The following is a 25,490-nucleotide window of genomic DNA, read 5'->3' as shown; positions in this document are numbered from 1 at the left end:
CCTATGGCTAAAATAGAACATAGGAGAAAATGATTATTTTTTTTGGCTTTTGAAAAAAATAGGACGATCCAAAAAACATTTAAATAAATTGAAAAGCCAAAATAATCATTGATGAGAGATTTAACCAAAAGAATTAAGGTGAGCGATTCGGGCTCTTGAGAGCCTCTTGTTTTGTGTTTTGATCTGTTTTTCTAAACTATACGCAATAGGTCAACTATATTTGTTGTATGGAAGGATTGTAAGCTGTACATGTCTGTCTGGCATGGTTCAACTGACCTTGAACTCATTTTCATGGTTAATTGGTCAATGTTAAGTTTTTCTGATTTTAAGGTGTACATTTATTTCTCTCTGGTTTATATAACCTTGACCTCATTTTCCTGGATCATGATAAGTTTATGTGATAGTTGTAGTAAAGCTTTATCTTTAGGATTATCAACATAATATCAAAGTTTATTAAAGAAGGTGAGACATTTCAGTGTATGCACTAAAATAGTCTTTAAGGATATTAGATTAAACTGCAAAAAGTTGGTAAAAATCATCATTTGAGGGTGATGACACTGATCAGGAGTGTGACTATATTTTCTTATTTACAGATCTTATAAAAATAAGATGTGGTACGGATGCCAATGAGACAGCTTTCCACAAGAGCCCAATTACGTAGAAATAAGACTAGGACAAAATAAAGCCTTCAACAATGTCTAAAGTCCATACTGCAGTCAGCTTTATAGGCATCGTTTTTTGATAATTTGTGCACTTTATAAAAAATGTCTATCTATTTATTATATCTATTATAATAGTACAAAATACATGTAGACAAAAACACACAATTGAATAAAGATGTCATAAGGTGTTCATTAAATGCAAGACCATTTAAACCTGTGTACTAGTCCATACCACAAAATCACTACATACATATAAAAAGAACAAATGGAAATAATTTTTGATTGCTGTTCTGTATTTTAAATTTGCAATATGTAGCAATAGCTGTCACCCCATTTCAATGTTAAGAAAATGGTGGCTAGAACTGGTCTTAGCTCAATTCTCTGTGAATGTATTTCTGATCTATATAAACATATGGATAACCTCCTTAACATTTGAATGTGACAGAATTTTGAATTAATTGCAATAGCTGGAGTACTAGTGAAACACTTAAAAAACAAGTCACTTTATGTTTTACGGCTTCTCTCACTTTTGGTCTCAATTTAAAAAAAACTGTGGTATAATTTCCAATCCAACAACTACTCAATACAAATAGTTAAGATTTGGTATGAATGAGACAAATCAAATCCCCCTAAATCAAAGACATGTAACTCAGACAAAAAGTCAACTGATGTCTCATTGATATGCAAATCTACAAATTATGCCCTCAAAGTTTCATGAAATTCTTTTGTATGGTTTCAGAGAAGTTGACAAGAGTTGCAGTAGTTTTTCTGGTCAAAATTCTAAATTCAAAGGGGCATAACATTGGTGATAGTTTCTTTGGTTTTTGCAATTGTTGACTTCATCTTGTGTTATATTTTTACAAGCAGATGATGGCACAATTCTTATGAATGACTAAAAACAATCCAAGTGAACATTAGTACTATGTTGTATAATGTTTCAGAAGTGTTGACAAAAAAATTATATTGTAATATTGTCAAAGTTGCTATTTAAAATCCTTGTGTTATCCATGCTTATAAGAGGGTGATGGTATCAACCCTAAAACTCAAGAGAACTGAACTATACTTTAACTTCTTCAAAGTCACTAAAATAAAAATAAAACAAAATAATAATTTTATTCTTATATGTGATGATTTTAATGATAAATGAATATGATAATGAAATCCTGAAATTACAAATAAACAAGAATGTGTCCAAAGTACACGAATGCCCCACTCACACTATCATTTTCCATGTTCAATGGACCGTGAAATTGGATAAAAAAAATATAATCAGGCATTAAAATTAGAAAGATAATATCAATAAGAACATGTGTACTAAGTTTAAAGTTGATTGGACTTCAACTTCATCAAAAACTACCTTGACCAAAAACTTTAACCTGAAGCGGGACAGACGGACGAACGAACAGACGGACGAACGAACAGACAGACGAACGAACAGACATACGGACGCACAGACCAGAATGGGGAACCAGTCCAAAGTAAGTTTTATTTTACATGTACTATCGTAGGTGGGGCATAAAAATACAATGATTTTAAGGTGATGTCATTAACCATAAAAACATTGCATAATTTTGGTCATATTATTTTGGTGAAAATCAACAATATCCAAACAGGTACATGTAGTTGGATCAGTCCATCACTTATTGACAAATAATACATATTTTCTTAATCTCAATTAAATTGTCACATTTTAATCTGCTCTTCTGATTGTTATTTAGAAGTCATCAAACATGCATGGATTGACTTGTGCATCATAATATAATGATGTCATTGGTGTGTGTTATGACATCTTAATGGTCTTCATATGACCTATGTCTAGTCCCTGGTTTTTATTTGTCTAACTAGTCGTGTTCAGGAGTTCAATGCAACATAATTTTAATAGCAGTTATATTCTTGAAACTAAGTCCATTTGGTATTCCATTTTACAATTACCAATGCAATTTTAAACATTTATCCACAGTTATAACTCCAGTTATTATTGTTATTGCACAACACTTTGTTTATGATTAGACTGTAAGACATATTCATTATCTTCTCATGTGCTTCTTAAATTTTTCGAAATGAAAATCATCTGTTGCTTTTTCTGTGGAGCTCTTCTTCTTCCCTGTTAATATAAACAAATAATAATTGCATGAGCTAAAAATTAAAAGAAAATACGATTGATTAAAGCTATAATTGCATTCTATGTAAAGATGGCAAAGAATTAAAAATTCTGGATTCAAGTTGTTTTTAAAATCAGTATTTTACTATATACACATTATCATAAGAGGTAAGGTGACAAATACAGTATGATATTAATTTTTAATGAGAAACATTATACGTACAGATAAGATGTTTGCAGATGATAACTTTTTTTTGGTAAGTATTGACAAGTCATCATTTCTACCACTTTCACAAATTACAATAAAATGTAGGGTGACAAATACAGTATGATATTACGGTAATTTTTCATGAGAAACATTATATGTACAGATAATCTAAGTAATGATAAGTCAGCATTTCTACCATTTTCCATGAATTTCACATTTTTTTTCTCTTCATTCAATGGATTATTTTACACTATCACACATAAAACAGAAATATATGTTTAAAGAAAGGTCAGTAGCCTATAGTATAAAGGTCGTAAAGCATTATTTAGTCTGTAGAGTAAATTGCAGTATGACTGTTTTAATTTTGAAACTATGCTGTCATTGTTTGACACGTATGTAGCAAGTGTTTTGAATTATAGTTTTGAAGTTTGGGGAAATCACAAATGTGATGATATCGAACAAGTTCAAATGAAATTCTTAAAACGTATATTAAAGGTGAAAGCATCTACTGTTAATTATATGGTTTATTGTGAGTTGGGACGATACCCTATGTTTATAGAAAGATATTGTCGAATGTTAAAATATTGGTTTAAGTTATTATATACTGATAACTGTATTCTTAAATGTTGTTATGAAGAACGACAAATATAACTGGGCCTGTCGAATTAGAGACATATTATACATGTATGGGTTCCAGGATATTTTGTTATATCGGAAACACCGGAAGTAACTTGCACGAGAGGCACTATTATGGGTTTTGTGCACGAGATGCACCTGATATAGGTTATCAGCCTGGGTGGGAAATTATGGCTTGTGCAGGGCCGTAACTACATTGAGGCAAATGATTTCCAAAAAAAAAATGAAGCAAAAGATTGTCTTCATACCAAATTGTTTTCACGGAAAGTGTCATGCAAGATGCAAGTTCTCTTCACTTTCTGAAGTACCCCCTGCATGTTTTTCTTGATCCATACTTCTATTTTACTTTTAGTTTTTAGAATTGATGGTCTTTTGTTTGTACTTATGTGTTCCGGGTTTGTCTTTTGTTCATTTATTGTCCTACTTTATGACTATAGTCTGAGTGTTGATTTTCATATGTAAACGTGTGGTTTTGCAATGGTGCATGTCCACCGATGTCCAGACATTGTGCTAGAAAATATGTTAAGACTATACGATGCTACTGAACACAGAAAAAAATGTTCGTTTCTGCATGGAAAATTGAACTTGATTTCAAAGAATACAAAACTGACATTTTTGTCGATAAAAATAGATAACTGACATGGTATCAAATAATTTGAAAAAAACAACAATGTATTGTCATATGACCTTAACATTTTAGGATTAAACTTGATTAATCGCGTTCAGACCCTTTTACAGAAAATAAAAGAATATTGAGTAAACGTGCACAGGGCCTAATTGCACACAAAGTCAATGCTTAGACAAAATACAAATGATCAATGCAATGGTCAAAGTTTTTATTCCTGTTCTTCATTTTAATAGTTGCTGGAGAGAAACAACAAAAAATATCATTACTATGATACCGTCAAACTAGGTCAAGATGGTCCCTATTGTCAACTTTAGCAGTACTAGTACTTAAAGTTTAATACTGCACTGTCACTTTATTTCATTCTAGTCATAAAAAAAATCACCAAAGTCAGACAAGAACAGATAGACAGATCCGGTATTTATAATTATGAGAATTACGATTTTTGCTTTATCCTACATATTGGTCTTTTAATGTTGTCCCTAAAACCTAAAAGTTTTAAATTACAATGAATCTATGTTTTTATAGAGAATCTATAATAGAGAAATTTATGTATAATTGGAAAATTATTACACCAGGGTTTTCGATATCACAAACTAGTCAAAACATTTACTAAATTTTATCATCGGTACAAGGACATCATTCGTAAATATAGCTCAAAATACAGACTTCTTATACGTTCAGGTATTTCACATCCATTCTTTTATGGTAATATTCTTTACAAAGCACAAAAATGTCAGTATTCACCTCAAAAGCTTACAAAACCTTTAAACAGACTTATCAAGAAGGGATATAGTTACGATACGGTTTTCAGGTCATTAAAGATTGCATATTTTGGCTTTAATATTGATTCACTTATAGGGTCTTTGCATCGGAACTAAACACATTTATTTAAAAACCAGTTGTTGGCATGACGCGGGTTATGTTCTTCTGGTATATGTTAGGATGGTATAATACTAAACCCCTTACGGGAGGGATTGTGCCTGGTATTCATATGATGAAGACTTAATCTTTCAATCAGTTTAAATGAGGTCTGAAGCTGGCATCTCAATTAACTGCTAGTAGTTTGTTGTTATTTATGAATTATTGCCATTTTGTTTATTTTCTTTTGTTACCTCTTCTGACATCAGACTCGGACTTCTCTTAAACTGAATTTTAATGTGCGTATTGTTATGCGTTTACCTTTCTACATTGGCTAGAGGTATAGGGGAGGGTTGAGATCTCATAAGCATGTTTAACCCCGCCGCATTTTTGCGCCTGTTCCAAGTCAGAAGCCTCTGGCCTTCGTTAGTCTTGTAGTATTTTTAATTTTATATTCTTGTATATAATTTGGAGTTTAGTATGGAGTTCATTATCACTGAACTAGTATATATATTTGTTTAGGGGTCAGCTGAAGGACGCCTCAGGGTGCGGGAATTTCTCGCTGCATTGAAGACCTATTGGTGACATTCTTCTGTTGTCTGTTCTATTGTCGGGTTGTTGTCTCTTTGACACATTCCTCATTTCCATTCTCAATTTTATTTTGCTTTTAGACCAGAATATTGTCAAAAAAATAGCTAAAAATTAATTATCTTTCAATGTAAGAAAGAGTCTGGGAAACGCTCAGAATGCACGATTTTGCATTATTTTCTTCAGAGCTTCTGGGGGGCCTTAAGCGGCCCCCAGACCCCTTGACAATTGTTTTGCCTCACTTTTAAAAGAGGCTAGTTACGGTCCTGTTGTGTACTTCCGCTCATTACACATATGCAAAACCTATCATATCAATGCTAAGTATATGATAAATTATATTTATAAACTATTTATTTGTAAATATCGCATATCTGCTCACTGTTTGAATATAGAAACTGGTCGATTTTATAATATCAAGAGACATCTGAGACTTTGTAATATGTGTGATAAACAAGTAATTGAAGATGAATATTATTTTATTTTAGTATGTGAAAAGTATAATGAACTTCGAAAGAAATTTATCAAACCATGTTATTGGAGAAAACCTTCTAATTTTAAACTCATACAACTGCTATCTGTTCATAATGTAAAGGAACTTAACAATTTAAGGAAGTTTTTATTTCTGGCCGAGGAGGCACGTAATTAATTTAATCATTATAAATGCTTAATATGTGTTATGTTTTATCATACTCTGCTGTACTGTTATATGGGTATACTTACTTATATGATTATTTGACTAATTGTTTAAATGTAAATATATTTCACTGATGTAATTGAATATTTGTAATATTTATATTCTATAAGCTGTATTGCTTACAAATAAAAGATTATTAGTTATAAAAATGTTATAAAGATAATGAACCCACAATTCTCACAGACAGGGCTTGTGTCAGACTCTGTTAAGATATATCAATTCATAAAGTTTTGTATTATCTTTATAAGTAAAACTATTGGCAGTAAACAACATAATTACTTACTTCGTGATACATTTTGAATTAGATAACAAATTTTTACCTGAGATTTCTGACAGTTTCTCAGCATCACCTACTCTCAATGGTTCTGGTTTTGGCTCCTCAACCTTCTTTAGTATTGGTGCTGTATCTTCAATATTAACTGAAACACACATTTTAAATAACTTTTACTCTTTTTCAAAATGATATTTGAATAACAATAATATTAGTCAATGATATCAATATCTGTGTTGTATTAAAAGATGAAGGGTGATGGCTTTCTTTCATGATCTATACAGTTCTTGTAAAGATAGAAATAACAAAAGCAAGATTGGAGTTAATAAAATATATAAGCTGATCAAAGATTTTGGACAAGCTTCATAGTGTGTCCTATAGTTGATATTTTCTGTGACATTTGGTCTATTGTGGGGAGTTGTCTTATTGGCAATCATACCATATCTCCTTCTTGTCGAGCCTTCGACTTTAGTCGAAAAAGCGAGACATAGCGATCCTACATTCTGTCGTCGTCTGTGTCGTCAGCAGCAGCGTCCACAAATATTTACTCTGTGGTTAAAGTTTTTGAAATTTTAATAACTTTCTCAAACTATCTTGATTTCTACCAAACTTAGACAGAAGCTTGTTTATGATCATAAGATAGTAACCAGTAGTAAATTTTGTTAAAAAAAATCCATTTTATCCGTAATTTATCTGTAAATGAACTGATTTTTACTAGATAACATTTTTGTTCGCTTTGGGGATTCCGTATATCGTCAGATTATCGGAATTCCAATGGGGACTAACTGTGCACCACTTATTGCAGACCTGTTTTTGTATTGTTATGAGTTACAATTTATGACAAAAATAAGCAAAGACCCATCGAAACAACATCTGATAAACAAATTTAATAATACTTTTAGATATTTGGATGATATTTTGGCTCTCAATAATGACGACTTCAGTATGTATATTAATGAAATTTATCCTGTTGAACTTACTTTAAATCAAGCTAATACTAACAATGACCACTGACCTTTTCTCGATCTTGATATCTATATCACTAATGGAAAGCTGAATACTAAAATTTATGATAAAAGGGATGATTTTTCATTTCCTATCCTTAATTATCCGTTTTTAGATGGTGACCTTCCCTTGTCACCATCTTAAGGTGTTTATATATCTCAACTTGTACGATTCGCTCGTGTATGTAACAATGTTTTAGATTTTAACGAGATAAATTTATGTATTACTGATTATGTATTACCAGGGTTTTCGATATCACAAACTAGTCAAAACATTTACTAAATTTTATCATCGGTATAAAGACATCATTCATAAATATAGCTCAACATGCAGACTTCTAATACGTTCAGGTATTTCACATCCAATTTTTTATGGAAATATTCTTTATAAAGCACAAAGGTGTCAGTATTCACCTCAGAAACTTACTAAACCTTTGAATAGACTTATTAAGAAGGGATATAATTACGATACTGTTGTCAAGTCATTAAAGATTGCATATTTTGGCGTTAATATTGAGTCACTGATAAGGTCTTTGCATCGGAACTAAACACATTTATTCTAAAAACAGTTGTTGGCATGACACGGGTTATGTTCTTCTCATATATGTTATGATGGTATGATACTAAACCCCTAACGGGAAGGATTGTGCCTGATGTTCAAATGATGAAATCATAATCTTTCAGTCAGTTTAATTGAAGTCTGGAGCTGGAATGTCAGTTAACTGCTAGTAGTCTGTTGTTATTTATGTATTATTGTCATTTTGTTTATTTTCTTTGGTTACATCTTCTGACATCAGACTCGGACTTCTCTTGAACTGAATTTTAATGTGCGTATTGTTATGCGTTTACTTTTCTACATTGGTTAGAGGTATAGGGGAGGGTTGAGATCTCACAAACATGTTTAACCCCGCCGCATTTTGCGCCTGTCCCAAGTCAGGAGCCTCTGGCCTTTGTTAGTCTTGTATTATTTTAATTTTAGTTTCTTGTGTACAATTTGGAAATTAGTATGGCGTTCATTATCACTGGACTAGTATATATATTTGTTTAGGGGCCAGCTGAAGGACGCCTCCGGGTGCGGGAATTTCTCGCTACATTGAAGACCTGTAGGTGACCTTCTGATGTTGTTTTTTATTTGGTCGGGTTGTTGTCTCTTTGACACATTCCCCATTTCCATTCTCAATTTTATTAGTTTTTCTGCCAGGAAACAATACATTCACTCTGAGATTAACGTTTTTAAAATTTTTGTTTGAGTTTGCGATTGACAGCAAAAGTAGGTGAGACACTGGGTTCCGCGAAACCCTTACGAATTTTTTATATTTATGTATACATTGATTCAATAAATCACAAAAATGTCATGCCTTAAGTACAAATCAAGTATAAAATTATATTTGGTATTTTCAGTCTTTAAATGTTTTTAAAATGTTGTAATTTGCAGTCAATGAGAATATTTTGGCCATAAATGATTTCTCTTATGTATAAAATTCCAACTTGGGATTCTGTGAAGAAACCAATTACTGATGATGTACATGTACATACAAATTAATACCACATGGCCATCCAGTTATAAAAATATGCAATCAAAGTAGCTCATTCAAACAATAATTCTCAAAGTGTTATCAAACTTTTAAAATAGGCTTGATGTCTGTTGAAAATATCATCCTCACTCTATATGAAATCAGTGTACAGATATTCTACACATAGTAATTCTGTTCCATGGCTCCATAACTCTGGATATAAGTATAAATATGATAAACAATCACTACATTTTTTACAGATTGGCCAGTATAATCTTTCTTTCACACAATGTTTGAATAATCATTTATACCTGGAGTCTTGTTTACCTTATTTATTGAAATTATTAAAATAATTACAATAACTTACATCTGTTGTGTTGTATATAATTAGCAGCCATATTTGTTGGTACAAAGTCCGACACTACGTCCCTCTTTTTCATTCTCTCTTGTACAAGTTTCTGTTTAGCATCCTCTGTTGCCTCTATGTTCTTAATTTTTGCCCTGAATAAAATAACATGAGAAATAATTGTTACAAGCACATTTACTCATTTTTTTCCTTCATTTTAATGATTAAAATAATGCAATGGTTTAAAATTGGGTTCAGCACTTATTGAAGTTGTGTAAATTCAGAAATTATTGCAAGTTTTTTTTATAAATGTAAAAATGTCTGACAGAACTGAAAAGTGCTTACATTTTACAACTCATTACTTTCAAGCTGCTGAATAAATATGATCTCAATGTTTAATAGAATTGGAGATATGTGTAAGGAAATTCTTTGTTGGATGATAAGACAGACAAAAGGATATAGAAGATGAATGCATTGTTCATTGCTAAATTTCAAATGTGAACAATATTACTAATGTTAAAATTGATTTTCTTATAAACATGCAGGAAGATAATGTATACTCACTCAATGCCAAGGTCAACCTCGGGGATACCAGATAACATTTGATTAGACAACATATCTTCTGTATTCTTCAATGAGGATCCGATCTTTAACTTATCTGGTAGAGCATACAGTGTGTCACCCCTTTTCTTTGGTCTGAAAAAATAAATAAATGTTATGCTTATTGAAACAATGTAATAATATGACTGATGATGTCACAATGTAAATATATCACAATGTAATTATATCATAACTTATGATGTGACAATGTAATTATATCATGACAATGTAATTATATGACAAATGATGTGACAATGTAATTATTTCATGACTTATGATTCCACAATGTAATGATATCATGACTTATGGATGTGACAATGTAGGATTAGGGATCTTCCATTGAGTTCAGTATTTTTACTACAAAAGATTCTCTAATTCTTAATCAGTTTCCCCAAACCTGTCTTATTTTCAGACAATCAGTATTCCCTGGTTATCAACACCATTGAAAAATGTAAATGCATAAAAAAAATGTTGTTAATGTTTTTGCCAATTGTCAATAGCTTAATTTAGATAAAACTGGCCTTCCTCAATGTAGCAGGAAATAAGCATGAGTTGTGGAAAGTTGTTGACCGCTTTAGAAACACCCCCATTGTAAAGTACTGTATAGAATTTTTCAGTATATAAACTAGTTTTGACAAATTTAAAGATGTCAATATTTATAAACATTTTATTGATTGATTAAAGCACAAAAATACAATGTCAAAAATGTAAAGAAAATTCATCTGCAGCTTCCCATTGATAAACATGAAAAAGGGTTTTTCATTTGAATCCTGAATTCCTCAACATTTATGGTAAACAATTTAACTGTGAACATAAATCAAAAGAATACATGTACTATTTTTATTTTCATTTCCTTAGTTTCTTTAAGTAAGCATCATGAAAATATATAAATTATTTACATATTGTGTGAGATAATGTATGTTATTTTTGTGTAATGCTTATAACAGCCATCCATTAACCTTTACATGCTATAAGATGTATTGTTTGTGGCAAAGCTGTAATTAATATAACTTCATAAGCAAGGAAAATCCAATAAAATCTAAATAATAAATTTCTGGCATACACTTTGAGCTAAAGTCATGATTAAAAAAGTTTTATTTGTAAAAATATCAGACTATCTTGATTTATTCATACATAAAAGATGACTGAAACTTAAATCCAAATGTCAGATGTATACCTGATAAATAATTGATCTATTGACAAGAGTCTCGTAAGTACTTTGATAAAAAATGTTCTTTAAAAAAGTTCTAGAATTTTCACAGAAGAATAATATATATACATTTGTGTATATGAATAAATCAAATAAATATCTTAATTTCTGTACTCATTGATGTGAAATAAAACCGATGCAGAGATTATAACATCTAATAGAAATCAATATTTTAAAGTCTTTTTGTGTGAATACAGCTTGTTAGTACATGTATATGAACAATAGCTGTTAGCAAGAATTTCTTAGACAAATTAAGAACAGTACTGCCAAATATGGTAAATACACCTATATTCTGTGATGTTTAACTATAATTTACACAAGAGTGCACACACTGAAATGTCTCGCCTTCTTTACTAATCATTGATATTATGTTGATAGTCCCTAAATATAAAGCTTTATTACAACTGTCTTTTACTGTAACATAAACTTAACATTAACCAAGAAAACTAAACATTGACCAGTGAACCATGAAAATGAGGTCAAGGTCAGATGAACCATGCCCAGCAGACATGGACAGCTAACAATTCTTCCATACAACAAATATACTTGACCTATTGCTTCTAGTTTGAGAAAAACAGACCAAAACACGAAAACTTAACACTTAGCAATGAACTGTGAAAATGAGGTCAAGGTCAATTAAAACTTGCGCAACAGACATATAGATCATAAAATATTTCCAAACACCAAATATAGCTGATCTTTTGCATATAGTATTAGAAAAACAGACCAAAACTCAAAAACTAAACTTTGACCACTGAACCATGAAAATGAGGTCAAGGTCAGATGACACCTGCCAGCTAGACATGTACACCTTACAATTATTCCATACACCAAATATAGAAGACCTATAACATACAGTATGAGAAAAACAGACCAAAACACAAAAACTTAACTATAACCACTGAACCATGAAAATGAGGTCAAGGTCAGATGACACCTACCAGTTGAGCATGTACACCTTACAGTCCTTCCATACATCGAATATAATAGACCTATTGCTTACAGTATCTGAGATATGGACTTGACCACCAAAACTTAACCTTGTTCACTGATCCATGAAATGAGGTCGAGGTCAAGTTAAAACTGTCTGACGGGCATGAGGAACTTGCAAGGTACGCACATACCAAATATAGTTATCCTATTACTTATAAGAGAGAATTTAACATTACAAAAAATCCTAACTTTTTTTTCAAGTAGTCATTGAACCATGAAAAGGGGGTCAAAGACATTGGACATGTGACTGACGGAAACTTTGTAACATGAGGCATCTATACACCTGGAAAAAAGTATTGCAACACCAAAAAGAAAAACAAATTTATAAAACATCCTTTACTGCTTTGTGATATTATTTATCGAAATAGAACTGGTTTATCATTATTTAAATCTCACCTGAGTTTAATAAATAAAGGTCAACTCGATAAGTCATAATTCGCACGTGCAGGTACTGTACCCGAAAACCATAAAACAGGTGTTTCTATCCCCACTGATTGCAACCCTTTAAATTACCAAGTTTGTGAAGTTATATGAATAAAACAATAGAATGGGTCCTCCACAGCTCTCAACTGCATTAAGATGGCAGATTATTGGCCTGCGAGCAGCAGGTATGTCGCTTCGACAAATTGGACGTAATGTTGGTCATCACTATTCAACAATTAGTCGTATAGTGAATAAAAAACAAACAACCAATGATGTAAAAGACCTAGCAAGATCAGGCAGACCCCCTTTAACATCAGATAGAGAAAACCGAGCCTTAGGAAGGCTGGTGAGAAGAACACCATTTGCAAACAGTACAGTCCTGAAAAGTGAGTGGTTGCCATACCGAAGACTTTCAAACAGAACTGTTAGAAATCGACTTAAATCTGTTGGTTATAGTGCTAGAAGACCAGTAAGGAGAATTTTGCTAACAAACAGACATAAAGCTGCCCGTATGCAATGGTGCAGACCTCGCCGACGTTGGAATTTACGGTCTTGAAAAAAGATCCATTGGTCCGATGAGAGTCGGTTTATGTTGCACACGGTTGATGGTCGGGTACGAGTTTGGCGTCAGCAAAATACTGCCTATGCTGAAAAGAACATCATTGAAACTGTTGCATTTGGAGGTGGATCGATTATGGTATGGGGATGTGTTTCACATGACTGTAAGTTAGCTCTTAAAACCGTTAGAGGAAACCTGAATGGCCAAAAATATCAAAGAGACATTCTTGCGGCAAGTGTAGTGCCTCACTTTGATAATCATCCTCTGAATTCAAGACAAGTTTTTATGGATGATAATGCTAGACCACATCGGTCCCGTGCTGTTATCGATTATCTGCGTGGAGAAGCAATAACAACTCTTCCTTGGCCTGCTTGTAGCCCAGACCTTAACCCTATCGAGCATGTATGGGACATTATTGGCCGAAAAGTGCGCGAAAGGGCACCACCAGTTCAGACACTTGATGAATTAGACAATGCACTTCACCAGGAATGGTTGCAGTTACCCCAACAACAAATTCGTCGATTGGTAGCAGGCATGAGAAGACGTTTGGAGGCAGTTATTCGTGTGAATGGAGGTTACACCAAGTACTGATTTTTTGGCTTATAAAGTTCAATGTGATGTAAACTATCGTTTTTACTTTTGTTTTGAAATGTCTGACATTTTTATATCCAATTACAGTAAAACTTGTAAAGTGCATTTTTTTGTACAAAAATGACTTCATTTTGTAATCAAAATTGCTGTCATTAAAAAAAAAATCATACATTTTTTTTATGTCGTTTTAATGCCATAGTTATCATTAACAATGTACCAATATCATTATACAAATATTTGATCATATTCGACCTGAAAAAAGACGTTCATTTTCCAAAATTTGAAAAATCAAGGTGTTGCAATACTTTTTTCCATGTGTATACATGTATATACAAAGTATGAAGCATTCATGTCTTCTACCTTCTTAAATATAAAGCTTTCAAAAAGTAAGCTAACGCTGCCCCCACTGCCGCAGCAGCCCCTGCCAGATTACTATCCCTATGATGAGCTTTCTGGGACAAAAGTCGCAGGCTCAACAAAAATATACAATACTTGTTGGTGATAAGAGAAAGAAAATATTTCACTCCTTTCAGGCTTTTTAAAAAACCTAAAATATGGATAATTTTGAACAAGAGTCACATGATGAAAGTCTTGCCTGTGGATTTAGTTATGATTGAGGTGTCATGTTTAAATTCTTTAAGATCAAGGTTTTGACACTGAGTATATCAATGATTTTGCTATCATAGTCACAGGCCTCATACCAACCAAATAATTGAACTGTTTCATATTTTTCATGTCAGGGCCTTTTATAGCCAACTATACAATACAAGTTGTTCTCTTTATTGAAGCTTGTTGTGTTGCCTATATGTATTACATCTACTTATTTTGAACTTCGGTGGAAAATTGTCTTATTGGCTAATCATATCACATCTCCTCCTTTTTATATCGTGTCTATAATGGCAGTTTGGAAATTTCTTAAATAACTTTAAATTTGGTCTCTTTTAGACAAGTAAAATATCATGGTCAATTGCCCAAAGGACTAGCTATTAAAAATTATATGTAAATCCCTATGCTGTTTTGATGTGATTAATTCTATATCTGTTTTATTTTGATTGATTGGTTCAATGTAGAAATTATTTTTGCTGAATTTGCTGTAGAGAGTAGAGTAATCAACTATTCTAATTTTTAAAACAATCATTACATGGTGTTAATAATATAAAGATAAGAAGATGTGGTATAAGTGCCAATGAGACAACTCTCCACCAGAAACCAAATGACAAAGAAGTTAACAACTATAAGTCACCATACAGCCTTCTACAATGAGAAAAAAAAACCATACCACATAATCAGCTACAAAAGGCCAGTAAATTACAAATTTAAAACAATTCAAACAAGGAAACAAACTGCTTAATTTATGTTAAAAAAAACAAAGAAAGAAATACAAATACGATATATAGAATATGATAAGAAAATACATACTGTAAGCAAAAGTTTCACTCTACCTATATCAATAACTCACTTAAAATCTGTTTCTTTATCATTTATATTGCCTTTCTTCTTTGCAAGTTGATCTTCCACATATTTCAACCTAAAAAGTACATAAATATTTGCAAGGTTTACTAACAAATCAAGAATTCTTTTAATTAAATTCTGATCATTTTGTTGTTAATCAATAGTCTACTTGCCAATTCCTGTAATTGACCCTGTAATTAGAGATCCTTTTTTAGTTGTTTTTAGAAAAAAAGTCTGTATAACTATGATTTTCAACAATTTATCAAAGTCCATAGCCTGTAATTTCTGCAAAAATTAGCCAGGGCGAAAAAACTTAAACTTGGTCTGTAACTCATCTTGGTAAATTCACATGCCATGAATCATCCCAATGTCTGAAAGAGTTAAGAAGAAAGGTCTGTATAACTGTGATTTTCAACAATTTATCAAAGTCCAAAGCTGTAATTTCGGCAAAAAAAAACACAAAAACTTAAACTTGGTCTGTAACTCATCTTGGTTAACTCACATGCCAAAAATCATCTCAATATCTGAAAGAGTTTTAAAAAAAAGGTCTGTATAACTGTGATTTTCAACAATTTATCTTAGTCCAAAGCTGTAATTTCGGCCAAAAAAACACAAAAACTTAAACTTGGTCTGTAACTCATCTTGGTTAACTCACATGCCAAAAATCATCTCAATATCTGAAAGAGTTTAAAAAAAAAGGTCTGTATAACTGTGATTTTCAACAATTTATCAAAGTCCAAAGCATGTAATTTCGGCAAAAATTAGCGGAGCGGAACAAAACTTAAACTTGATCTGTAACTCATCATGGGTAACTCACATACTAAAAATCAGCACAATATCTGAAAGAGTTTAAAAAAAAAGTCTGTATAACTGTGATTTTCAACAATTTATCAAAGTCCAAAGCCCGTAATTATGACAAAAATTAGGGGAGCGGAACGAAACTTAAACTCTATCTGTAACTCATCATGGTTAACTCACATACCTAGAAAAAAACTATGTATAATGGTTTGTTGCGGAATGACGGAATTACGGAATTTCGGACAAGGGTAAAACTATATGGCACCGACAACTTCATTGTGGGGCCATAAGAAAAGATACTGCATGAAATTAATTTATATTTGAAGTTTTTTTTGTTCCCTGTAAAGAAATAACTTTTTTCCTGTGTATTGAAACTGTATATAAATTAATGCTAAACAGTGGAGCTATATTTTATGTAAGTGTTAGTCAGTCAATTGGTGGTGGGTTGTTGCTTTATAAATCAAAGGACTGGACTGTTAAGAAAATTCAAAATTCAGTCAAACCTTCTATAAAAGGCACATCTTTTCAGCAAAAACCTTTTTTTTGTCCTGCTGAAGCTATACATATGCATTTTGAACCTCAAGTCAAAATAAATATCTTGATTTTTATGGAGATGTTGTTCATACAGCAAGTTAATTTATTTAGACTCATGTAAACTTATTAATCCTCTTGATAAACTTATTCCTAAAGGTTATCAATTTAACACTGTCATTATTACTTTGAATATTGTCTACCATATATTACCACTTAAGTTCTTTTAAATAATCTTTTAGTTTTGAAGATATTATTTAGTATGTACCGTTTTTGAGTGAAAATTTATAAGTAGACCAACACTTTACTGTGCATTTACATGCATCACTGATAAAGCTTAGTCATATGAAACGAGTGACTGGTGAAAAATAATGTTTATCAAATTCTTGAACCAATGCATGTATATCATAAACTTTGTCTAGTGTGCACGATTTTAACATTTTTTACACAAACATATCATATATTCCTCAATTTTTTTTCTCCCTGTTTGCTATGATTTAACAAATATGGCAACTAATTAATTGTTGTGTTTTGAAGCCATAGTTTACTGATTGTCACCTTAAAGTAAACAATCAACAAAGTAGCATGTTTATTTAGCATGTATATAACATGTACAATCAGATAATAGTTTATTTTAATGACAGATCAATGTGTATTGCAATCACCTAATTTTTACCAGATGGGTCATGCTAAGGTCACTTGCCTACGGAAAATATGTTGGTGAATTGCTTCCTGGAAGCAAGCAATTAAAAAAAAGTAAACTTCTTCTAAATGTGGACAAATTAAAGAATTTTCTTCGGAAAAAAAAGTATATGTACATAAGTTTTATAATGAAAAGTATCCATTTAGTTATAAAAAACATATGCATCATTTTTTTTTTATTCTAGGTTTCATATGACTTTAAATGAACATTTTGATCCAGAATATATTTATTTCCAGAAATGTGTTAAACACAATTAATTACTTAAGAGATGACCTACATACATTTCTGTGTCTTCATCCCTTCTGTTAGTTTCTGCTGCAAAAGCTGTCCCAATGGCTTCTACATCTTCTTTGGACATATCTCTGTAAATATGTATATAAACAAAAATGAAAATGAGATTGAAATGCTTGTTAGAATTTTTACTTTTACACAACTGTAAATGTCAGACAATTAATAGTCAGTCACAAGCTATTCTCACTTTTTTTGTATGCACATATGTTGGATGAAAAGGCATGCTGTTATATTTTTAGATAGCAGTTAAATTTAGACAGGTAAATCCGTTTTCTAATACATGATGTTTAATTGATGACTTTTTATGATATACTTGATTAACAAACCTTAACATATTCTGCAAACAAGTACAAAGCTAGCATGAGAAGAAAAAATCTTTCAAAAAATGTTTATCAAATCATTTAAGTTCACAATTCAACATTTTATGCCTATCTATAGGACTGTGCACTAAGTTGATTTCAAATGAAATATATTCTCATTATACTGAGCAGATTTTTAAAAGAAACAAAACAAAGGCAGTTGTATATTGGGGTCAAATTGACCATTAAATCAAATGCATTTTAAATTTCTCTAATTTTCAGAATTAAACATTTACACTATCTATACACTTACAGGATAAATATATCACTGCAGTTTGAGTTTTAATTAATTTTTAACTTATTTTCTATTGTACTTATTTCATATTGTTTTTTAGATATCAATTTAATGAGAATATCTCGACTGAATGCTATGGAAAGAGTGCCGAAATAATTATGTGAAATAAACACACTTTGAGAACAAAAAAATTATTCAGGAATGCTACTAGTGTCAACTTTAACTTGCATTGCGAATAATATAAACTGTATGCAATCTTCTAAAATAAAAAGAGGCATAATATGAACTTTTTATTTTTGGATTTATTTAGACACCTTACATTTCTGAATTATGAAAACGGACCATATTCTTAAATTTGTTACTAACTCTATGAAACCTGTAAGATATGAATATCTAAACAGGGGCTACATGTAATGATCTCAAGTAACTGAGTTGACAAATGTACATGCTGACAAAGGCCATTAAAGAAATCTTCCACATAGGCTAATCCAATTTATATAAATACTCTTTTGTTTTCATAAAATTTGTACAATCTATCCATTTAAAGATGTAGAAATGAACTTCTTTAAAAGGAATTCAGTACTTGTTTTTCGTCCATACATACATGTACATATACTCACGATTTATTCAAAGTTTTCATATCAACAATTCCTCCTGTAAGTCTCTTAAATGGGTCTTTCTAAAATTATAAAGAAGTGTAGAAATGAGTTAAAAGTATTCAGACAAAATATTTGTCCCATAGACTACACAAAAATCTCAAAGTATGTCATGGAAGAGTAGACACGCTTTTCTGACTTACATAATTATGGTGGTAAAAGTCTAATTTCTGTATTATTCATTGTTATTACAATTTCAATGCTGACCTCCATGTTGGGCCTTTTGTTATAGAAATATAGCAATATAAAAGATAGGGTATGCCAGATTGCCAAAGAGATATAACTATTCATAGAGATCAATGGACAAAGATGTGAACAATTATAGATCACTAATCATCTTCAACAATGAGCAAAACCAATACTCTTTCCTAGAAGCTATGTAAGGTCCAAGTATGACAAAATTTGAAACAATTCTAAAGAGAAAGCATGACTGATATCACAAACAATTAAAAAAAATAAAAAATACCAAATTTATCATGTCTGTAAAGTTTAATTAATTCTACATCCATAAAGTCCTAAATAATTATGAGCACATGGTCATTGGTTTTTTGTTTGTTTTTTTTTTGCTTGGCAATGCTTGGTAGCAGAAATTGAAATCTTTTCAAATTCTACACTCTTTTTTTTTTTTTTTTAATAAATGGCTTATAGAAAATGAATTTTAGTAGGAACATTCAAATTATAAATTATTAAGGGGTTAATGACTTATCAGTGCGGCCTTTGAGACTGCTTACATCAGTTACTTCTTCTGTTTTAGGTATTTTCTTCCCCAATGCTAGTACAGCAGCACTCACACCTTTGGGTTTCTCTCTTTGCTTTTGTAATTCCTTTATGTCTTTTAATTTAGATCTGAAAATAAAAAATAAATATATCAAACATATTATGTACTACCATACTACTGTCACTAATGTACATATATGAAATTTGTCAGATTTTAATCCTGATCCTTTTGAGAGAGAAACCCAAATCATTTGTAAGATTTTTCATCAAAAGTGATAATATTATATGTTTTATCTTATTAAGACAACGACAAATAATTAACTTTTACATATCAAATGGATGCCAGGCTTTACAACTTTTCCTACTGGACAGATAAATCTACTCATAGTAATTTTTGAGGTGTATAAAATTCACTAGTCCGAGATTACTCTGACGTCCAACGGCTGTTTTGCCAGACAAGCTGGGGCCGTGGGACGTCAGAGCTCGTCCCATATCAAAAAGTGGATATTTGCCCACCCAAAATAGATGCGCTGCTTCGTCGCTTCTGGTGCCGACTGACGGCCTTGGAATTATATAAATCGGGCAGCAATCTGTTCATTTTTCATTTATCTTTTCATTTATGTAAGTTTCACCTACCTGCCAACCTTTATTTTTCCATATTTTAACCATTTTCACAGAGACCCATCGATTTCTGCATTTTGCTTTTCATTTTCAAAGATTATCACGTGACCATGAGAAAACAGTGATGATTTATGCAAATGACCATAATGTAACACCTCGTTCATTTACGATGCAAGTTATCTAAATGTCCGAGAGCTTTCGATTGTTCTCGTGGTTGGAACTAAATGCTTAATACCGATTTCCTGTAAAGGAGGTGAAAAATCGTGGTTGGCTACTAAATGTTAAACATCGATCTCCTACAAAATTTGCATATTTGAGTCTCGAGGCCACAAACTCTCTCGTAACTTGACGTCCATTTGAAAGTTATGAAAAAATATAATATAGATATTCTGTGTTTGAATGAAACATTTGAAACTGCTTCAACACCGGTAACTTACAAAGACTGGAAAGTATATTCCACCCCTCGAAAAGGCCAAGCCAGAGGCGGTTCAGCAATTTTAATTAAACCAAATCTAAATTTTGTTTGCAAGAGGAAATCAGAATATGAACTTGATACAATTGAAATGGTCTGTTTGGAAATTCAAGACAGATCTAATAAAATCTTTAATTTGTGGGTGCCGTATGTACCTCCAGAAAAAGCTGTTCTAATGAAAAGTTTATGTGATGCTGTGAAATTATCAAAATTAAAAAACTTGATCTTGCTTGGTGATTTCAATGCAAAGAGCCTTGAATGGAATAATGTCAAAGATAATAGTCATGGGCTAATACTAGAAGAATGCATGACAGAAAATTATTTAATTTGTGTAAATGATGGACAATATACAAGAAGAAACAGTCAAAGTGTAATTGACCTAGCAATTATTTCAGAAAACATATATAATGAAGTTAAAGATTGTATAACATTGACACATGAATCAATTAAATCTGACCATATTGCTGTATATTTAGATGTAAAATCGGAGGAAAAGATTGAGGACAATCAAACAACAGAAGAAATCTGGAATTTAAAGAAAATTGATTGGAATAAATGGAAAAATACAACAAAGCAAATTTTTTCATCATTTGAATATGTCAATCGTGAAAAAACAGACGACTTATATAGACGGTTTGAAATTGAATTTGAAAAATGTATGGAAGATGCAATACCTAAGATTGCAAAAAGAAAACTGATCTCCCATAGACATCCAGTTTGGTGGAATGAGGAAGTTAAGGACTTTAAAAGAAAACTTAATCAAGCCCAAAGACGATTTAAGTCTAGAAGTACATGTACACCGGAAAATTTTCAAATTTTGAAAAATGCTGAATCAGAGTTTCAAGAGATTACAGAAAAGGCCCAAGAAGAATGGGGGGAACATTTAGGTGAAAAATTAACAAATGCTCGTACAGCCAAAGACAGATGGAATGCCTTCAAAAAAATGACAAAGAAAACAACAAATAATATTGTTTTACCCTTTATAGATTGTGATGGAAAGGTGCTGTTCAATGAACAATTGAAATGTGAAGAACTTGAGAAAACATACTTTAAAGGAAATCATCTGAAAACAAGCAGCTTTGATCAAACCCATTATGAAGAGATCATGAAGAAGTATTAGAACATCAGTGAAGAAATGTTTGACCAGGAAATGGAAGAAAAAGAATACAATGAACCAATAGATCCAGATGAACTAATAGGTGCCATTCAACGTTTAAAAAATGACAAAGCACCTGGACCTGATCAAATTTTTTCAGAATTATTAATGAAGGCAGATGAAAGCTTATACAGTGTGTTGTCATATGTGTTTAACAAATCTTGGGAAGAAGGAAAACTTCCAAAACCTTGGAAACTAGCAAATGTTAAATTTATAAGGAAAATGGGAAAGTCAACATATAATAACCCTTCTTCATATCGTCCAATTAGTCTCACAAGTATACTGGGTAAAGTTATGGAAAGAGTAGTAACATCTAGACTAGAAGGTTATATAGAGACCAACTCCATATTGGATCCAGAACAAGAAGGGTTTCGCCACTATCGCTCTACTGAAAATGCCTTGTTAAGTTTAACTCAAAACATCTTTAATGCCTTCAATAACAACGAATTTATATTAGCAGTCTTTATTGATCTTGAAAAAGCATACAACAGTGTTTGGAGGGAAGGACTTCTAACAAAACTTTATGATAACGGTGTTAAAGGTAACATCTGGAATTGGATTAACAATTTTTTAAAGGAAAGACAAGCAAGGTGTGTGATTAACAACCATAAAGGAAGCTGGTTTGAAACCAAAATAGGTCTCCCACAAGGATCAGTTATAGCTCCACTTCTTTTTAATATCTTTATCAAAGACATTTTTGCTAACCTATCATGTAAAAAGTGCAAATTTGCTGATGATGGTAATGTATGGATAAATGGAAAGAACTTGAATGACATGGAGAAACAGGTACAAAAGGATCTTAACATAATCCAGGATTGGACCAAAAAATGGAGAATTAATTTAAGTATTGAGAAAACAGAATATTGTATCTTTTCAAGGAATGGTCCAATAAAGAAAATGAATTTACAACTAGAAGGTAAATTGTTAAAATATAACTGTAATCCAAAAATATTAGGAGTCACGTTAGATGAAAAACTATTATTTCTCAAACACATCGAAAATGTAGAACAAAAGGCACATAAAGCAATTAGCCTACTTAGAATGATCAAAGGAGTTGCAAAAATTTCTACAAAAATTCTACTTCAAATTTACCAAAGTATTGTCCTTTCCACCTTAGAATATGCAAGTAGTGTTTGGCAGACCTGTGAAACCAATATAACAGACAAACTGAACAAAATTCAACGAAAGGGATTAGCTATATGCCTTAATGTTACCCCAACATCAAGTGTAGAGACTTTGGAAGTAGTTTCTGGAATCCTACCAATACATCTGCGTAGAGAAGAAATTGCAACTCGTACACTTGCAAAAATTATTTCGTATGATATCTCCATTCCAATAAAACAAATCCTGGATGATTGGAAAACAATTGACATCCCTGAAAAATATGTATCTCCAGTGGGAAAAATGATTCTTCAGGCAGAAGACATGAAGGTATGTACAGGTGTTGATGTAAATGGTATAGAAGCAGAATTTCAGTTTAATGGGATACAAAGATATAAATCTCCTCCAGATTATTGGAAAAACCTTGGAAATTCCAAATCAAGATTAACAGACCAAAAAAATGTTGGAAAACACATAATAATGGAAAAACTAAGTCATCTTCCAGCAAATTCATGTATAGCATTTACTGATGGGTCCTGTCTTGGTAGTCCTGGCCCTGTAGGAGCAGGTGCTGTCATCTTTCCATCAAATAATCAACCACAAATTGAAATTAGTAAAGCTGTATCCAAAAAAGGATCAATACTACTAGGAGAACTGATCGCCATTAAACTTGTTGTTGACCACTTTTTAATATCAGAAAACAGACAAAACACAGACTCAATTACACTTTTTTCAGATAGTCAGACCTCAATTGGAATTTTAACTTTAAACTGGAAATCAGAGAATTACATCAAAGTCATAAGAGAAATTAAGAAAAACATGAAAGTATTAAAGATGAATGGAATTCCATTAAATTTTGAATGGACACCTGGTCATGCTGATATCCAAGGAAATGACATTGCTGATTCACTGGCCAAAAAAGGAGCTAAAGAAGCTGAAAAAATAGAAGAACCATCAGAAGTAACCAGGCAGGATATAAAACGTGCAGCAAGAGAAAGTGTTTTAAGAAAATGGCAAAACCAATGGGAATCAAGTCAACGTGGCAGAAATTATTACAACTATCATCAAAAAGTCTGTCAGAAAATACCAAAAGATTTACCATCCAAATGGTCGTTTTCAATTACTTCTAGTTTGAGAACAGGTTATTGTGATCTAAATGATTATAAATCCAAAATTATACCATCATCAGACAAAAACTGTTCCTGTGGAGAGCCAGAAACTGTAGAACACTACCTTTTACATTGTTCTAACTATGAGGAGGCTAGAGAGAGGATGAGAACATCTATTTACTTCATTACAGGAAATATACACATGGATTTAGACACCTTATTAGGAATCGATGAAGAAGAAATTAATAGAGACAATCGAAATGAGATATTGTGCCATCTGGAAAATTATTTAAAGGAGTCTGGTAGATTCAAAAACACTATACAGCAAAAAACACTATAAATCTATATCAAAATTAAGTCAAAATTTTTTAAGCAGCAGCCACAATTTCAATTAAGTACATGAGTGAACATTACATATGTGAAGAAACTACAAAAGAGGAAACGTACACAAGTGTTTACAGTGTCATTTGGGACACTTACTAAAGACTAAAGACTAGTGAAAGTCAAAATTCAGAAATCGATGGGTCTCTGTGAAAACTGTTAAAATATGGAAAAATGAAAGTTGGCAGGTAGGTGAAACTTACATAAATGAAAAGATAAATGAAAAATGAACAGATTGCTGCCCGATTTATATAATTCCAAGGCCGTCAGTCGGCACCAAAAACGAAGCAGCGCATCTATTTTGGGTGGGCAAATATCCACTTTTTGATATGGGACGAGCTCTGACGTCCCACGGCCCCAGCTTGTCTGGCAAAACAGCCGTTGGACGTCAGAGTAATCTCGGACTAAAAATTCACCAACAAAATTTTTTTGTCCATTTGTTATGAACTAATTATTTACTCAATGTCATCTGCATCCTCGTTCGAATTGTCATCGCTCTCTGATGAGTGACGTCTTTTTCTGATTGCTCTACATTTTTTCTTCTTAAAAACCTCCATCTATCTTTCTTTACTTAGGTCAACTTTCTTGGCAAAAAAATACGAACATTATTAGTTTTTAACAAGGGAGGTAATCGATGTAACACAATAAAAGTTGTACGGATGGGATCGGACACGGTTTTATTCCGAATATTGTATTTTTTCTGAATTAATATTTAGGAATTTTTCACGAAAAATAATGATATATAGATAAATGAAGGTCAATGCATAGTTATTATTAAAATATGGTGGTTATTTATCGACCAGCGGCAAATATCAACAGATTATTCTATATTTTTTTTACAATATTATAACATGGTTTAGATACCGTGCATGATTGCTCGTGATCGACGACACTTAATTTATTCTTCTTCTTTATATTTCAGCACACCACCAATATACTGATGATAAGGTGCCCGGGCACTAATACCACAAGCCAGCGGGTGCGTGGGATCTAATTTCTATTTACAGTTAAATATATACAAA

The 25,490-nt window shown here is 31.8% G+C and overlaps 1 protein-coding gene across 1 annotated transcript; it reads right to left on the bottom strand.

Annotated features, from left to right (window-relative positions):
- Positions 1-1,761: 1,761 nt before the first annotated feature.
- LOC139513140 (splicing factor C9orf78 homolog) lies at positions 1,762-25,100 on the bottom strand. Its single transcript, XM_071301372.1, has 9 exons — positions 24,928-25,100; positions 19,643-19,757; positions 18,876-18,934; positions 17,652-17,732; positions 15,346-15,414; positions 10,075-10,206; positions 9,532-9,665; positions 6,696-6,794; positions 1,762-2,766 (listed from the first exon to the last, which is right to left on the bottom strand). The coding sequence occupies exons 1-9, from the start codon at positions 25,023-25,025 to the stop codon at positions 2,690-2,692; spliced, it is 864 nt and encodes a 287-aa protein (XP_071157473.1). The 5' UTR covers positions 25,026-25,100; the 3' UTR covers positions 1,762-2,689.
- Positions 25,101-25,490: the final 390 nt, after the last annotated feature.

This window comes from Mytilus edulis, chromosome 2, assembly GCF_963676685.1.
Source record: "Mytilus edulis chromosome 2, xbMytEdul2.2, whole genome shotgun sequence".
Lineage (NCBI taxonomy): Eukaryota > Metazoa > Mollusca > Bivalvia > Mytilida > Mytilidae > Mytilus > Mytilus edulis.
The sequence above is the reverse complement of the archived record's forward strand: the minus strand, read 5'-3'. Positions and strand labels throughout refer to the sequence as shown.

What these genes read in the sequence shown, in the direction of transcription:
- LOC139513140 (XM_071301372.1), bottom strand. Translation starts at nt 25,025, where the DNA reads ATGGAGGTTTTTAAGAAGAAAAAATGTAGAGCAATCAGAAAAAGACGT. An exon ending in ATGAAAACTTTGAATAAATC is followed by an intron (nt 17,733 to 18,875) that starts GTGAGTATATGT and finishes ACATATTTACAG; the next exon opens with AGATATGTCCAAAGAAGATG. An exon ending in GAAACTGTCAGAAATCTCAG is followed by an intron (nt 2,767 to 6,695) that starts GTAAAAATTTGT and finishes TTATATTAACAG; the next exon opens with GGAAGAAGAAGAGCTCCACA.